The 18983-nt window shown below is 40.0% G+C and overlaps 1 protein-coding gene across 2 annotated transcripts; it reads left to right on the top strand.

Annotated features, from left to right (window-relative positions):
* The first annotated feature begins 2408 nt into the window (after window positions 1-2408).
* Window positions 2409-17875, top strand: cttnbp2nla (CTTNBP2 N-terminal like a). Of its 2 annotated transcripts, XM_031301782.2 has the most exons (7): window positions 2409-2541; window positions 5484-5588; window positions 13372-13605; window positions 14597-14704; window positions 15058-15246; window positions 15358-15528; window positions 15678-17875. In XM_031301782.2, exons 1-7 carry the CDS (start codon window positions 2503-2505, stop codon window positions 16650-16652), a joined length of 1821 nt encoding a protein of 606 aa, XP_031157642.1. In that variant the 5' UTR covers window positions 2409-2502; the 3' UTR covers window positions 16653-17875. The 2 variants fall into 2 exon arrangements, with proteins under 2 accessions (XP_031157642.1, XP_031157643.1); XM_031301783.2 differs by lacking the exon at window positions 5484-5588 and having other exon boundaries at window positions 2412-2541.
* The last annotated feature ends 1108 nt before the right edge of the window (window positions 17876-18983 follow it).

An 18983-nucleotide genomic window follows, 5' to 3' on the forward strand; every position in this document is an offset into this window, starting at 1 on the left:
ACAGTAACCAAACCAATTTTTGATATTCCTTATTATTACAAAGGCGTTTTTTGCCAATCCATTCTCCACCAACCTCAAACAATATTCTGGTTTTATGGTTTTATTAATTTGAAGCCACTAACCTTTGTACCAACATTTTCCAGGACTAAACCAAAGCAAATTGAAGACTTAATGCTGTACATTGTTTGAAAAAGAAGATGAGGACACAGGACAAAGACTCTGAGGACAGAGATCTCCACAGCAGCCAGTCAGCATGCTGAACAGAGCAGCTTAATTGAAGATCCTGAAATAGAGACTTTCTATTAGGGCTGAAGAGGCTCCCTGCACCAGCAGCCTATCAGAAGCGACAATTTGACTCTGACTTTGCTCTTTGCATACCCTCAAGATAGCAGAAAAAAGGGACACGGTTATCAAATAAGCACAAAGATGCTGCATAGCCATAGGTAGGAGGCTCTCTGTTGTGCAAACTGTGCCAATTTAATGCTGACACAAGGTGCTATGTCTTGTAACTTCAAACAAAATTGCTGTCCTACACACCAAAATGCACTCATTTCTTTGCTCTCTTCCAACAGCAAGATTGCAGTGTTGCATTTTAAATCACTGTTTCTGGTATTTGGCTGATGAATATATCTACCATGACTTGAGAGTTGCATCAGTAGAATAATCTTTATTGTCAACATTACATGAAACCGGCAACAGTAAAAGTGCTGGACTGTCCATTATGCTCAACCATGGAGAAAAGCCTGCATTTTCTGTACTATTCTCTGCACGTATATTGGGCGACAAAACCACTTTGCTTACTGTAACTTTGAATTGCGTTGTGTGAGCATTGCACTCTACTGGCAGCTATTATGTATTACAGGCCTTAACAGCCTTTCATTTTCAGTCAACTTTGTGTTGTTCCTGAGTGCTGCTAAAAAGGAGGTGTGGAAAGTCTGTTTCTGTGTTACCGTAATACCTAAAACTGTTCTGAGAGCTGCCAGTGCTTTTAGTTTAAAGCTGGCTGTTATATTAGCTCCATCTACAGTCTGTAAACTTTTGATTTCCCAGGTGAACTGAAAAAACCCTGTGACATTTCTCCAACAGCACAGCATTCCCGTAGCTCTGCAGACTAGGCTACTTTGGCTCATACAGTGACTATGCCACCAGATGGCAGTCAATATTACTGTAATCCCACAAATCCAGGGATCAATGCAAGGGATGCTTTTGCTGGAATAATTAATAATGTTGGAATAATTCATATAAATGGTCAACAGATGGTTTGTATGGTGACATTTATAACATTGAATACTTATTTATTTGTCTCTGTGAGATAGAATGACCTATGGAGTTTTGTTGTATTGCTGTATAATGGCTCACTTTTCTGCATACAGTTGCATGCTATGTATAGTTTGTTTTATTTTAATTTTTATTTAATCGTTTGTGCATGGTCATGTCCCGTATTTGATTGAATTTGTTTTTGTTTGTTAGTTTGCAAATGTTTGTACAGGTATGTTGTGTGCATGTCTTAAAACAGAATTACATCAAATGTTCATAACAGTGGTGGTAAGTAAGTACCTTTACTGTACTCAAGTGCTATACAGTAGTAAAGTACCATTTTTAGATACTTTACTTGAGTATTTCAGATACTTTATACTACATTTCAGAGACAAATTAAAAAAAAATGTCAATCCACCTAACTAACTAACTAACTTTTCAGATTAAGACACCCAAAGCATGATCAAATTCTGAAATGTGTTGCTGTTGTTATAGATTTAACTACCCAAAAGTATATAAGATGGTTAAAAGTGACCAGTAAACAACATAGAATGCTGTTTACACATAATGCATCAATAATATTCCAAGAGAGTAATTAATTAAATAATGTTAAATTATACTGTTATTATTGGTATTTTACTACCAATACTTAAGTAAAAGCATTTACAATTATATATTTCCCATTGTGGTATTACTTTTAAGAAGATGTGAAAGAAAGATGTCTAGCCTATATCTTCCACCGATAGGCTACTACGATACTATACAGTACAGTATAACTAAACCATATTAATGTATCAAAGTATTATAGAAATATAGGCTATAGGAAAATCAAAGTACGAGATGACAACAAGAGAGTATACAAGTGAAATAGCCACATCACTATAAAGTCACTATTAAGAAACCACAAACACATAATTAGTTTTGTTTTATAATTTCGTCCAGTAAAATACCTGCTGATAGGTAATAGAGTGCTAAAAGTCTTTACGTGCAATTCCTTAAGAAGAGTCAGGCACCCAAGAAATACTAAACAAAGAAGTCCAACCAAAATCCAAGAGGTGGGACGTCACTATTTTGGCCCCCTTTGCCCAGAAGCTCGTCTTTCATTGGTCAGTGCCTAGTGCTCTGCCTTGTCTATTGGCTGGCTCGGCCGTCAGTTAAACACTGCCTGGCCGCTAACTGTTTCGCTGCGTCGGGATCAGAGGACGCAAATCAAGTGAAACAAATCTCCTGACAGGAGAAAACTTCATGCTGGAGTTTTCAAAGACATCAGAGGGCCTTATGAAGGTAAGAAGACCCGCAGAAAACGGTTTTTGTGTCGACGGTGTGAAGCTGGAGACGATAATCTGCAGCGTCTGACCGTGTTTAGCCACTTTTGGTTCAAAAGAAAAGAAAAAAAGATGTAGCAAAAGTAGTCAAGGCTAGAGGCCGAACCGTTTGGACTGTATCTTCTCAAGATTAAAAGTCCCGAAGATGTGTTTTGTTAGTGTACAAATGCATTAAAGATGTATCCTTAAAACATCTTTTCAGCGAAGAAGAGAGGCGACAGTGACTGTCAGACTGCTGATGGTGACTGTTTGATCTTCATGAGAGTGCTGATTGAATTCATTTACAGTGACTCCAGTTGTTATTTACTCAGCAGTGTCAACACTCTAGTTTAATTGATTCATGTTTTAATACGTTTTAAAGACTAGGCAGCAATAAAAGCAGTAGGCTATAGGCAGCAAGCTAATTGAGTAAGTAAGTGGCCGACACAAAAATTAGGTTGGCTACCAAATCCAATTCAGTATCCAGACATGCATCTGGTCAGACATCCTGATTACCAGAACACGGAAATTAAGCAGACTTCTCAGGCTGTAGGCTATACTTCCCCTCACTTGGCCATCATTTTGTGCGCCAAATATGTTTCACAGTCTGACATGTATTCATGCACACATTGTATTCCCCCCTCCCTTGCCAGTTCAACCAGCTGAAAGATGATGTGACTAAAAAGTCTCTCATACTGTAGGTTCAGAGACAAGGCAATGTGTTACACCTTATGTGTAGGCTATATAAGAATCTTCTGTTGGATTGTAAACTGAAATATTGTCCACATTGTTAGTATAACTTTTGATTTAACTTGAGCAGTTGACTTCGAAACTGCCCTCAGACTAAGAAAAGGGGATTTTAATAGACTTTGATAGGATTTGATATAAAGGTGGTTTATTTTCCACTTATAGGAGTCTTAAGCAGCTACTCACAAACCGAGGGCCTCTTTGTAATGGAGCGATGTTATTGCAGTAGGAGCTGCTATGTGTTTTTAATGAGTTTACAGTGTTGCAGACGAGGCACATGACTGACCAGGCTTAAAACAAACACGGATAAAAAGGATTATGGACACAGGGCTTTCGTCATCGGAAGTGGAGCTACCATGTGGGAATATTTATATTTCCCATGCTATAGCTTAGTGTTTGTGTACCCATATGATTACCAACTCTAATTCAGGGGGGGGGGGGGGGTTAGGTGAAATAATATAAAAAATGATGAGGATCTAAACAAACGTGATGACACATGTAGGCTCCCGCTGGGCCAGACATTTCTCATAACACAGCACACACTCTTCACTTAGTGATTACAGCCGCCTGTGAAATTAGCGAGCAAGCCTATAAAAGCAAAACCGAGGGAGGTGCGTATGCTGTAGTTTAATTAGCATTTTACCCCTGTGGTTAAGCCACAGACCATGAGTGCTGGTGAGAGCAGAACTAAACACTCTTTGTGAGAGGACGCTGCTGTAGGGATTAGGCTGTAGGTGCAGTTCACCATGGTCGTGGCTCATTCCTCTTCTCACTTCTACATACTGCTCTACATAAGTGTGACAATATATTTAAGTGCTGGAAATACGCTCATTGCTATTCAGGTTTCTCTATCTCTGATGTTATTGAAGATGCCTAGGAAACATTGTAGCTACCATCTCTGATATAGGCCGGTGGCTCCTGTCTCTCACTATGCAACCAGCAAGAGATCAGCCCACCCCCTCTGGGTGACTTCATAATGTGGAAAGTTGTGGTGACTACAGCGTGCTCAGAACAGAGCCCGGGCCTGTTGAATAAATGCTAGATCACTGTGCTGTCTAGCAAACAGCAGTTAGTGAGATTTTTCAGATGCTTCAGCTGCATTTCAGAAGGAATATTTTTGGGATTCATGCTAGAGTCTGCCAGTGCAGCGTACATCTGTCCTACACGTCCCACATGATGATCTGAAAAGGATGCTGCTTAGTGTAATACCATCAACAGCTTTGATCATATTTCAAAGAGGGGCCTGCATACGTTTTCTTGGCCAGAGTGTGGTTGGATGTTTGAGGTATGGACACCGCAGGGCTTGTCAGCAGAACCACACAGCTGTGAGATTAGAGTGCAGAGACACTACAAAGAGACCACATCACATTTCCAACACAAAATACCTTCCTACTGTCATTGGATCCATTATGACTTAACATGCAGTGGGAAAAACAAAACAAAAGATGTATTATTTTTCACGCTGAACTTAAAAGGTTATTTGCACACTATTTAAGAAAGATGATGGAAGAGTTTGGAAGCTGACTGTCTTTTGTTTAATATGCGATCCATCTGTACCTGATACACGTCAGCTTGTATCGTTGCTATGTTTGTGCCACCGCATTGTGCTGAAATATCCAAAACTTACTAGAAAAATTAAATGAGCAACTTTGGAGGAAAATCTTGCTCCCGTTGTTTAAGATGTACTATCCTCACATTCTTCTTGAGCTATAACGCACACCCTGACTGGTTAAATGGGTTTGTTAAGTAGTGCACTGCACCCAAAATAAGGTTTTCTTGGTTTATTTTCATACAGGAGAAAAGTGTTACTACTACTATTTTGTACACTGGTTCTGTGCTGCAAAATTACCTCCTCCCAAGATAATAACCACATATCCCCATAAAGCTCATAAATCAGTGGGCTATATCAGATAGATCAGATGTCTGATTTGGAGAAACACAGGGCTTTGTTTCAAGATGGAATGAAATAACTTGAGAAATTATTGTGGGAAAACTTTGCTTTCCTAGTTTAGTATATAGTTTCTCAGTGTTTTCTCCTTTGGAGTTGAATAATAATCTAATAGAATTAATTAAGTACAGGTTAAGAAGATCTTCATTTGCATCAATAAAAAAGAAAAGAAAATCTAAATTCAATTAGTCAACCAAGTTCTTTTCTTTTATCTTTTGCCCTCACAGTCCAAGCTGAATATGGAGAATTTGACCAAGCCAGAGTTGCTGATGCTTTTCAGCATCCTGGAAGGAGAGCTGGAGGCCCGGGACCTGGTCATTGATACCCTAAAGGTACCTATCAATGGAGCTGCTAACATAACTATAACATTTAAGTGATTCTTCGCACAAAATATGTCTTTTTAAATGTCAAACCCTCACCCCCTCTAGATTTGACAAGTGGCTGTTTTTCACAACAGGAAAAAAAGTATCAAAGTGTCAGAAGAAACCACTGCAGTAACATGTTGCAACAACATTGCATGTTCTTTTTATTTTTTTAGTTTGCATGGAGAGCTTCATGCATTGATCACTCATGGCACACATAAGCAAATGTTGTCATGCTGTATGTGATACACAAAAATGGTGGACAGCAGAGAAACGCATGATGAAGAAATCTAAGTAACCCTGTTAATGGCACTCTATTCCTGTGGAGAAAAAAAGGTCTCTGCATAAAGACGACACAGCCATGTGTCTGTAAAGCTAACATTCCTCTGGATCTATCCAATTTGCTTGCAGCAAACTCTTGTCTGAGCCCCTGGAGAATGGAGTATTCCGAGGCATTGTCTCAGAAGTCATCCTTTTCCTAAGTTTAAATGAGTAGACGTAGGGCTGGGTAATATATGGATATTACATTGATATTGTGATATGAGACTAGAAATTGTCTTAGATTTTGGATATGGTAATATCGTAATATGGCATAGGCTAAGTGCCATTTTTTCCTGGTTTTAAACGCTGTATTACAGTGAAGTGATGCAATTTTCTGAACATACCAGACTGTTGTATTATTTGCCTTTACCCACTTAGTCATTATATCCACATTACTGATGATTATTTATCAAAACTCATTTCTGTAAATACTTGGTGAAAGCACCAATAGTCAACCTTATAATACTGTCACAATATCGATAGAGGTATTTGGCAAAATATATCGTTTTTATATATATATATATATATATATATTCTATTCATACCTCTGTTTACTTCCGGTGTTGAGACGGCGGTAAGGGGCTGTCTACAAACTACAACACCGAAAAGAGATACAACAAAAATATGTATTAATTTATTAAATAAATAAGGTAGTGTCTCCAAACTTACCTCAACTATAAATTGTATCCTGCCAGTTGTACTACAGCACTCACTTTAAAAAAATAAGCATATGCCTATTTTTGAAAATATTTTTGTATCTCTTTTCGGTGTTGTAGTTTGTAGACGGTCCTGAAGCACTCGTCTTACTGCCGTCTCAACACCGGAACTAAACAGAGGTATGAATTAGCACGACTTTCATGCATTTTCTTTCACATCTACTGCAGTCAGATTCACTGTGTTCACTCGGAAGGAATCACTTCACATGTGTAGGCACTTTTAATGACATGTTAAGAGGCTAAAAGCATGTTTAAAACTTGCCCTGTTTCAGCCTCCTGGGTGCAAACTATAGCAGGAGGATAACACGGTGTAGGCAACACCGATTGTTTTTGTTTTTCTCGCTACGGACAGCACTCCGAATTTACAAACAACAGAGCTACGTGTTGAAATCGACCAGAGTTCCAACCTCAGGATGTCTTACTTTGGCAGGATTAATGCTGCATTTCAATTACAGTAAAGGATTGGCAGGCTATTTTCCCACACTATGTGTTTTGCTGTGCTGTGTCCCGCAGGTCCACATACTCAAGCTTTCATACTATTTGGAAGGCCTTAAGGACGTTTTAAAACAGCTGCAAACTTACTTCAGTAACACTATGTCACCGTGACACTTTTAAATAACCACAAACCAAAGATTAGCAGTGAATAAGCAACTTAATGATGGAGCCTTTTTGCAACAGATGCCCCTACCTTTCTGAGACATTTATACAACACTGCAGACTTTATTTTCACCATTCATATTGCAATTCATTTTCCTGGTGTAAAATGCACCATTGAAAGAACAAACTGGAGAGGCAGCCAGTAGAGAGCAGCAATCTAAGAGAACCTAATGCTGAATGTTCATGTGTTGTGTCTAGACCACATTCCTACATCTCTCCTGGGATCTGGCCATCTAAGGCAAGAAGAGTTGCAGCACGCTGGGTGTCTGATGACTCAATGTGACCGAGAGTAGGAGTGAACAAATAAACATTGGCCTTAACTGGAGCTTGAGAGGAATATGGCTGTGCTTCTTTCATAGCTCCACTGGCACAAACTGTTAACCCATTCAGGTCAGGGATTGGATCAATGCTTCAGTGTTAACTGTTACGGAGCTTTGATTAGGGGTATAATCACTGACCTGTAGGAAATTAATTGCAGGCAGTACGTGAAAAATGATCTCTTCTCTGCAGCAAAGCATTCATGTTTTTCCAACGGTAAAACACAACTTCATACCGTTCTGCTGTTCTACTGTTCAGGAATTGGTGATGTGGAATCTCGGGTCCCACCCTCACATGAAAGCAGATTGTTATCAGTGAAACATCACCCCATATTTCTTTTGTTTTTAGCCACCTAGCAGCATGGCTCTATCGATGGCAGCGTTTGTCTGTCGGTCCACCACTTTGGTCCAGACTGAGTTATCTCAACAACTATGGGATGGATTGCCATGAACCGTTATACAGACATTCATGGTTCCCAGAGGATTAATTCTGCTTGATCATGTGACTTTTCATCTATAGTAGCACCACCAGCAGGGCAAAGGTTTCACTTATCCAGTATCCAGTATCTCAGCAGCCACTGGATGGATTGGCCCAACAGTTTGTACAAACAGTCCCCAGAGGATGAATCCTATTGACTTTGGTGATCCCCTGACTTTACCTCTAGCGCCACCATGAGTTTGACATTTGTGGTTTTAAGTGAGTGAATGAATGGATTGCCATGCAATTTGAATGAAACATTTATGTTCCCTTTAGGAGGAACTGTAATATCTTTTTGGTGATCCCTTTACTTTTCATCTAGCGCCATCATCAGGTCATATATTTAATTTGTCCAATAGTTTATAACCAAAATACCTGCAAAACAAATACATTCCAATCAGCCTGGTGCGCATTAGACTAGGGATAGACAGATTATCGATTATCTCCCCCTTTTTTGGCAGTTTGCAGATTATTTGTATTGGTGTTTTATTTGTCTGATAACGATAAAGTTAATAATTTAAAAAGTGCGCTTCTTTGGCTCCGCTACAGCTCTGGGTCTGTCCCTCTGATTCGGTTTCACTCACCACTGAGTCTGACTTAATATCCCGCCCATAACACTATCTGACTATTTTCTAGTGTGTATCATGTTGAAAGTTTCTAATTCATTATATAATTGCTTAAATCATTTAAACAACGTTTTGTGTTGGAGTTTATAACTTAATTTATTTTTATTTTTAGTGTAAATGCATATCGGTTCCAAATATTGGTTAACGGTTTCAATAACTACTAATAATCGGTATCGGCCTTCCAAAACCAGTATCAGTCGATCCCTAAATTAAAATCCGTACTTAGACACTGCCGTGTCTAAGTACGGATTCACAGAGCTGCTAGGGTGGCTGTAGACTGAGTCATGTTCCAACAATAAGATTGCACATGGACCTACTCTACAGTAAGTAGAGAAGTAGGTCCAGTCGTGTTGCTCATATCGGTCTTAACTGAAGTGTCATCGCTACACAGAGTGTCATGTGAGAAATGTTTAGCTCAACCACAAATCACCATGGTAATAACACCACTGCTCAATTCTTTGGTTTTCATGCCTTTGCTCATTTTTGCTTTACAGGATGTAATGTAAGTACAGGATGTGAGGTTAATGATGCAGCTTTTCTATGGTACTCTATATTTAATTATGCAGAACTATCAATGGCATTCTAACTATCCGCTGCATTTTTCCCTTTGTGACTCACTTCTGCAGCTGCTCACACTGTGGCTTTCAAAAGGAAGTTAGTCTCTGGCAATGCTCGTATTTGGCACACAAAGCTCTGCAGAGATCCAGTAGTCCCTTTGCTTTGGGAAAGGAATATGAGTCTTTACTTTAAAGTTCAAAGAAGACTCAAATATGGAAATGACCCTTTTAATTAACTGTCGAGTTCACATGGTGTGGTTGACTAGAGCTTCCAAATGGACACACTTTAAAAAAAAGTTTACCGTGTGTGGTCTTTGGTAATGGGGCAGTACTGAAATAGCCTTGTTTATAGCTTTGAGATGCATCAGCTGATTGAATCATCATCAGTTACTGTAGCATCCACAATCATGTGCTTATGATGGATAGTATTTTTCAGACATCCATTTCCTTTTCATTTAGTGCATCGGGCATGAGCATTTCAGGGTATTTAGCAATCTGCCTAAGCAGCTCTGAAATATATAGAAATCTAATCACCTTCCCTCAGTATTATACAGATCTTATTGCCAACGTTGTGCAACTGGAAGAGTCCAGGCATGTGTCAGCAGAAGATAAAATGGATTGGAACCAGTGCAGCCATGGCACAAAGTCTTTCCAAGCAAAAGAACACAAGTTGCCAAGAACTGTAGCCAACAGACAAAAGTATGAATAATGGAGGTAGACTGTGATGCACAGCAGCCATGCACTGAATGTTTGTGGGCATTGTTAATGTATAGTATGCAATGACTAAACTCTGGGAGATTTGGGTGTTAGGTATTAGGCTAATATAGTAATGTTGGAAATGTGTTTCCTGTAATCCCTCTTTTCACTTCCTCCACCCTCTCTGCAGCAGTGGAGGATTGATGCAGAGGAAAACAGCCTCCCTTTGTGTTGTGGAAGTCTGTCTGTGCATTGAAGGGCAGGGAAGAGAGCTGAGAGAGACACAGAGTCTGTGTTTATGAGTGAACTTTTGTTTAATAGGGTCCCTGTGAATTAGAATAAAAATGAGCATTTAAAGGCCAATTATCCAATGTGCACGGACTGAATAAATTTAAAATAACAAAGGAAAACAATGAACTCTCACACAAATCTACATTAAATCAGTTTTCTTTGTGCGTTTCAAAATGTTTCCCTTCTGGTCTGAGCAATTGCTTCCAAATTATGTTTTTTTCTGTTAGTATTGCATGCAACTGCAGCAATGAAAGTTAGACTAGAGTATATACCCTTCAGCAACGTTCGGTAGGTGTCAAGAATGGAAACCTGATCTAAGCGTATTTAATCTTCAACTGTAAAATGACACATAAGAGCAGACAGTCATTGACGGGAACAGGGATGAGCTGTCTGCTTAGTCTGCAGACAGAATTCTCTTTGAAGATTTCTCTTCAAAACTAGATATCTACAGTATAAAATCTAAAATCTTGCTCAATGTATTCCATTTTTAAGCTTAAGCGTTTTTATAAATCACAAGTATGCTTTCAAAAAAGATCTTGGCAGACAAAGGTCATGGTATTTTCTTAAAGTCAATTAGATGTGAAACCTGTATTATATAAACATAGTGAGGAAAAAGGCTATATGCCACACTCATAACATATTTTACACCACACACACAACACTTGTAGATGTGCTGTAGGGTCACTAGGCTGTAGATAGTTCCCATATTTAAATTCTCCTGGGCATCCCATGTTTTCCTGTTTCACCCCTTCATGCTGTTTGATCCGTGTTCACAGTCCTCAGCGGACTGGATCAAATAACAGCAGCCTTGCCCTCCCCTCTTTGTGCCAGATGAGCCAATATTGTTGAAGATGACAATCCCAAAGCCTGTGATCTGTTGGTGAATATTGCTTGAACTTCTCTGTCTGCAGCCATCAATCGTCACTCCCTGTATCTTTCATGGCTTAACTCCAGATGCTTAACATTAATCTGTCTTAGAACGTTAAATGTCAGTCATGTCAGAATGTCTCGATTACCACAGCAAATGTTTGGCTTTCCAATCAATTATATGCAGTCCTGGGAAATTATTTGTAAATTATTTCTCTTGATAATATTAGGGATGCACACCTTATTAAGCAAGCAGACCAGGTATCAGCCATGGTGACTGATCCACATTAAATCCAGTTTCAGTTGTCAATGGCTGTACCAAAATTCAGTGTTTCCTGTATAACTTACATGGATTCAGTCACTGTGGGTTGCCGACTCAGTTTTTAATGCCACAGCAGCCCTTCATGTTATCTTACATAAAAATGTTTTCAATAAAGTCCACACATTAAGGTATAAAGATTTTAAATTTGGGAAAAACAAAGTACTGGCATTGAATCAGTACTTGGCATTGACTTATACTGTGAACTGAGGTATTGGTTGGATGAGTGAACTAGATAAGAAAAAGTTGGATCGATGCATCTGTAGGTAAAGTAGTCATAGTTCTATGCCAATAAAGTGCTGTTTTCTTTAGATTAAACTTTATTGTCATTTAGCAGAGTACAGGTACAGAGCCAATGAAATGCAGTTGACATCCAACCAGAAGTGCAAAAGAGGCATTAAATACCAAAGTGCAGGTTGAGTACAGTATTCTGTGCAGTTATGTAGACGATAGAGATTAATTATGTACAACAGTGTATTTGGGAGGGATCATACAGTAGTTTACCTGTATGCTCAGCTGTAACAACCCAGAGTCAACAGTTAAATGCTCTGTAAGAACAGTGACTCAGCTGAATATTGCTCTGCAGGCCCATCCACACTCTTGACTTCACTTTAAACCTCTCAAGTAATCTTGGTATCAGTCATCAGGAGCTCTCTCCTCACCCTGCTAGAGAAGATACTGTTCTCTCTAATCTTTTGATCCTCTTTTGTTGGAACCTCACAAAGACACATTGCCAGTTCCGCTGTTAGCCCTCATCCTCTCTCTCTCCCTCACTTCAGCCCCTTTTCATGGCAGGCCCAAGGCATCTGCTGAACCTGAATTGTCTCGCTGCTGTTATCCCTCCTTTGTCATGAGTTAAACAGAGAACAGGTCTGCCTTGGCCAATGTCCAGTCCAGAGCAGCTGTCATGCTAAAGATAGACAGACACACACCATCTGTTGCTTCTTCCTCCTGCTAGCACTCTTTCTCTTGCATTTGTATGCATTTCCTCTCCCTCTCTTCCCCTTCCTTTATCTACAGATCGTTCACCACTCTAGTATTAAGAGCTGTTAACCATGCTGATCATGGTGTGTGAAATGCAGTATTCAATTTCCTGTTCAAATGTGAGAGAAATGACAGCAGCATGTGTTAACGTTAATCATAATTGTTAGGGATTAGAAGGGATTAGAACCATCCAATTATATCATAATAATTTCAGAGTTTAGTGGTGTGGATGTGCTAAAATAAACCAATCCATTATATAGTACCTTGATTGGCACTAAACACAAAGTACAATTGAGGCTGACAGGACTGTCATTAGTTTTGCAGGTATTTGTTCATAAACCAAAGTATTAGACAAATTAAAAATGTGCCCTGACAATGGCGCTAGCTCAAAAGTTAAAAAGGTAACCAAAGGTATTATAATTCATCCTGAATGGGCAAATATTTGAGATAATTTCACTGGATGAGTGAAAACTTTGACCTGCTGGTGGTGAAAAGTCAGGGGATCACTAAAGTTATTAGGATGAATCCTCTGGGGAACACAAATATCTGTACCAATTTTCTTTTTGGCATAACATCTAATAATTGTTGAGATCTTTATTTCAGTTTGGACCAAAGATTTGGACCAACTGAGCGACCGACATTGACAAAAATGTCTCTTCGAAAAAAGGAGTCAGCAGCTAGTACCAGCTGAGACTCAGACAAGTCTGAGGAGCCAGAAAAGTGATCCAAGAGAGGATTTACATACTAGGACCAAGTTATTATCCTTCTGTAAACAAGGATATCCATGCAAGAGCACACATAAGCTAAGAAATTCCACTGAGTAACAATTACTACCACATAACCTTTAGACAGTAAATCTACTGTAATTAGATAACCAATCAATGTTCCTCTCAGTGCTCCATCTCATTCCTGTCCTCTCTTCAGGCCCAGCGTAAAGAGCTGTTTATCCAGGAGCGCTATGGCAGGTACAACCTCAGCGACCCCTTCCTGGCCTTGCAGAGGGACAGTGAGGTTGTCGGGGACCAGAACAAGGACCCGGGCTGTTCCTCCCCCACCTCCAACCCTCTGGTGGTTCTCAAACTGGTGGTGAGCCACTGCAGGAGGATGCAGGAGAAGATGTTGGCCCAGCTGGCTGCAGCGGAAAGCAGGCACAGAAGGGTGGGTGTGGATGTGTGGTTCTTAATTCAGGGGAGGCAGAAATTAGCTGGTGGACTTATGCAGATTAAAAAAAAATAATAATAATCAATTGGGCAACATAAAAATTAAAAAGCTGGCCTCAGTGGTGGGAAATATTGCAAAACATGAATGGAGAATGCAACCAGCAAAGTGCATTGAGGATTTCTTTTCTAAAAGTATACAAGATATAAAAACGGCTGGAAACAAAAGCTTGTTACACAAAACTAATGTGATTAAATCATCCCTCTTCATTAAAACCTTTTTGTTTCCAAAATGTTTGTTTTTTTCCAGGAACTTTTCATTAAAAACAGCATTGTTTTCAGCAAGAGCCACTCACACATCCAAAAGTACTTCATAGGTGCAGGGTAACAGACACGAACAAAGAAAACAAAATACCTGCACTCTGATGTCATGTTCCCAGTTTTTCTTTTGTTTCATGTGAGCTTGAGGTTAGAGTGTGAACATACTAATATTTATAGACGGTGAGTTAAACATAAATGCAAGGACAATATGCCTAATCAGTGTGATCACAAAAGTCCTGTTAATTTCATGTTAATATCAAATTAGTTTTACATAAAACTCATCAGTAACTAGAGGCAGATTTTAAAACTTTGCTGTGCTTACTGACAGCCATATATTGTTTTTGGTATACATTTAAATTACTGTTGCAAACAATGATTCCCATTGCATCTTTTGGAGCTGTACAAACACAGAGCACTCAGTCATCTTTTAGGCTTTGTAAAACCACAGAGTGAAGACTATACTTTTCTCTGCAGGCGGGCCGAACATGGTACTCATTTAGAGGAGCTCAACTATGTAGCTGTTTAGCTTAACTGCCATCAGCAATTTTGCTTACAATGTAGTAATCATATTGCTTCAAAATAACTGTTATTGGCCGTAATATCAAGCAGCCCAAACTCATGCGAGATCCTTTCTCTCCTGACTCTCTGTCTCCCCGCTGTGTTTGCTTCAGGTCATTGCAGATCTGGAGGAGGAACAGAGGAGGCACGCTGAGGACACCGCCGAGGGAGATGATGTCACTTACATCCTGGAGAAAGAGAGGGAGCGCTTACAACAACAGGTGCCCACTAATTAATAGTGACGTGGACTGCACTGTAAATATTTGTCCAAAATGTACAGTATTAATAAAATAGGAGTCAATGAGGTCTTTGGTGTTTTTTGCCCCCAACGTCTCCTCCCAGGCAGCGTAGCAATGGTTAGGTTTAGGGTTAGGGTTAGCTGCCTGGAAGGCACTGTTGGAGGCAAAAAACACCATCGAGCAGTCAATGACTGGATTGGTGGAGCTTTAAAAGAACTGGGGTCAAAAGCGTCGAAGTACACTGTAACCATCCACACCTCAACCGTCTCAAGCAAAACAGTGTTTACTACGTCTGACATGTTCGTTTCATATGTGTCTCGTCTCTGTCTTTGTAGCTGGAGTTTGAGCGGAGCCAGGTCCGACGGTTAGAAAAAGAACAGCGGCGGATTACTGACCAGCTAGAAGAAGAACGGGCTCAGCACAAACAGCTCTCCTGCGCTTTGGCCAAAGAGTGCAAGTGGGCAAGTGCCAGGGCTCTGGAGGAGGGTCACCGGCTGACGGAGCTGAACCGTAAACTTGACAAGGTATTAACATTTTTAATCCAAGCTGGGCAATTTATTTTCTTTCGTTGTGATGAATGTTGGGCCTGGTTATATTTTGCACACTTGATGAACACAGACCTTTCCCTCACGCAGGAGAAGGAGGCTTGTCAGGCACTGAGAAACGAGCTGGAGGATGAGAGGAGGCGAGCTCTGAGAATGGAGGCGAGGGTGGAGGAGCAGCTGGCCGAGTTTGACACGGAGCGAGAGCAGCTCCGCTCACGTTTGAAGAAGGAGGAAGCTCACTGCTGTCAGCTACAACAACAGGTGTGAACACGTAAACACATTCATCAGGCAGGTGGCAGTACATTGCACGTTTTGCATACTGTAACTACCTCAAGGTATTTTATCTAATCTCAGTGGGAGAAGAAAACGAGCTTGCTTGGAATTAATCTCTTTCTCCATTTTCTGATCAGGTAGAGGAGCTGAAGAGGACGCTGGAGGAGGTGAATATGATGAGAGATGTTAGGGAGGCAGTTACAGCTCCAGTAGAGGCAGTAGGAAAGGATTGGGCCACGAAAGTTCCTCCAGCAAAGACAGCAGTAGACACTATTACGGTGGAGGACATTGAGGAAGACCAAAACCCGCAACCTGTGCAGCCAAAAGTCAACGGTCACCACTGTCCTATGGAGACCAATGCGCACAACGGTCCAAACACCGCCCTCCCAGATAACATCATTGTACAGAATGGGAATGAGAATTCTCCAGTTCATCAGAGCCAGACAGCATTCTCCCCCTGCATTGCCACCCCCTCCACTCTCCCTCCTTCCTCCCCATGCGCTTCGCCTGTCCTTGCCAAACGGCCACCAGGCAGCCCGAGCCCTGGTAGCTACCAGTCTCCCTACCAGGCCGGGATCAACCAGCGCTTCCACGCTGCTCGTCATCGGTTCCAGGGTACCATTGACCCCGAGCCTCCGTCCCAGGCCACACAGCCTGCTCTCCCCCTCTCACCAAAGGATGTCTCCCCTGTGACCAGCAGTTCATCCCTAGAAGCCAACCCAGTGAAGCAGATGGCCCGCAGCACAGTCACTCAAGTCCTGTCTCGCTTCACCACCGTACAGCAGAGCGCCACTCCGAAGCTCGCAACACCGAACAATTCACCCTTCGGTACAGACTACCGCAGCCTGGCAGCGCCTTTGTCTCCGGTCATCGGAAGGGCAGCAGGAGCACTTCTGCAGGGGATCCGATCACCCACTATCCCCAGGGCAGACAGGGGCAACCCTCCACCCATCCCCCCTAAAAAGCCCGGTCTGGCTCAGGCCCCTCCCTCCCCGGCAGCAGTGCCCAGGTCTGCCAGCCACTTCTCTGACAGCCCCCTCTCAGCCAGCTGTGGCCTCACCTCCAGCCAGGAGGGAGTCAAAGAACTGGACATGGTGGTTTCTTCTAATTAACTGATCATTTGATTGGTCAATGAATGAGTTAGCTGCTGCTCTGCTTGTGACACGATGGTTGAATCTACATCTCATAATCATGATTGTTGAGATATTGTTTTGTACATGACAGGATTTATATTCTCTGCTTATTTGAACAGAGGTCCCTTCAAACACTGTTATAATTGTATTTATTAAATTTGTTTTGGTATGTGCTAAGGGACTATTTTAGATAGTGGTTAAAGAGCTGGTACTAGTGAAGAGTTACAACTGATAGTTTTAGTTTCAAACTAGGGTTGTGCGATATTAATATTCCCCTACTGACGATATAGTTTTAACAACAATATAAGAAATTATCATCCCAAAAAAAAATAAAACGCACGTAGATATAAATATCTATTGACTGGAGACCCATACAGTACAGTATGTTGCAATATTCATAAGTGGACAAAGTATAGGCAGTAAGCGCTATTTTACAAAAGGGCATGCAGAGATCAATAAATCAAATCAATCAACTGGTTTATTTTATTCAGTAGCATTTATCAACAGTGATGTTTGGAATAAGGATAACAGATATAGTTATCGTGGCCAACCAATATGCGTTAAAAGATAATCTCATCATATCGCCCAGCCTATTTCAAATGTGCCGATACTGTATGTTGGGCACACCCTACTGTTATGGTATATTAAGTCTTTTTTTATGGTATCATATTTCCAAAGAATACAAATCAGTTTATCAGAGGTATCATGTTTCCCTAGTATGTGGCTTGTTATTACAACAAATAATGTAATCTTCAGACCAAATGTAACAAGTACTCCTTGGACCAATGTATGTCTCATTTCATGTCTTGTATGTAGCTGCCGTTTTTATAAAAAATGTATAGTTCATTTTATAAATGTTCCTTAGTTTTTAATGTATAATAGTTTTACACAACAGATAATCTAATCAGTTTTGTACTGAGCTTTGTTCATGTATTACTTTAATGTTGCATTGTTATGATAATCTTAAAGCTCAGAATATATGCAGGTGCCATTGTACTCTTCTATGGATTAGCGATTCCGATGAATGTCATGTCTTTGTCATTTATAAGAAATCATTATAAAACACTCAGTTTTTTTTGTCAACCATGGCTTTGATTAATTTCATAACACAATTGTTGTGTTGGTTATCTCTACTTTTTATCAGATCCTTTACAGTACTTTAAATGCTGGAAAGTGACAGATATAATAAATGAATCCCAAAGAGCTGCTTACAGCCTGCAACTTGGAAAGATTTAGTGTAGGCTATGATTTTCATTATTTTCTAGACTAATCTGCTGATTATTTTCTAAACTAATTGATTTATCATTTGGTCTATAACATGTCAGAAAATTGTCAAAAAGGTCTATTATAATGTCTCACAGCCTGAGGTGATGTATTCATTTAGCTTCTTTTATTAGACCAAATCCAAAGATATTAAAGGTTCAGTAGGTAACTTTTTTAGTAATTGTCCCATGAGGCAGATTATCTGGGGAAAAAAATAAACAACCAACAAGAGCGACCGGCCGGACAAAACTTGCTTATTTTACAGCTAAACCGTACACTAAGATATGTTTCTGAATTTAAGACGAGAAATAGACACAGAAACAGATCTTCATATTTGATCAGCACTGCCTAGTATAACAGTTTGATAGGAGTTCACGAGCAGTGATTGACACAGTGTTAGAGACTTCTCGGCCCTGATTGGTTGTTTTCCTTATGCCATTAGAAGAATCAGCAGCATACGTCAGGAGGAGGCACATGATTCATGTAGTACTGTCAGGATATGGTGACAAATATGACATTGTTTTTAAAAAAAAAAAAGTTACCAACTGTAGATTGAAGTTGTCATAATAAAAGCATCAAACATTTAAGAATCTGGAACCAGGGAATTGGTTTGACATTTTGCTACATTTTTGACTGTAACAATTAATCAATTATCAGAATTTAATTAATTAATTAATTAATTAATTTTCTGTGGATCGACTGATAAAATTGACTAATCGTTCCAGCCCCCAATTTGGTGGAATACAAGTAAATGACTTACCACTTCTAAGATTTCAAGCAATGTTTTTGATTACCATAAGTACTATAAAATGTTGCCCTGCCTAATAAAAATAAAATCTACATTCAACAGCTAATGAGAATGTCTCTTCAATTTTTTTTTGTTTTTGGCCAAGAAAGGATATGAATCTTTTACAAATGAATGCATGCATTTGAATAGGAATGTTCTTCCAATAGATCAGCTTCAGATGAGGATTTACATATCGATGACACAGATTTTCTTATGATTTCACAAAATTCAACTACACTCACCTAAAGGATTATTAGGAA

Source organism: Sander lucioperca, chromosome 6, assembly GCF_008315115.2.
Source record: "Sander lucioperca isolate FBNREF2018 chromosome 6, SLUC_FBN_1.2, whole genome shotgun sequence".
Classification (NCBI taxonomy): Eukaryota; Metazoa; Chordata; class Actinopteri; order Perciformes; family Percidae; genus Sander; species Sander lucioperca.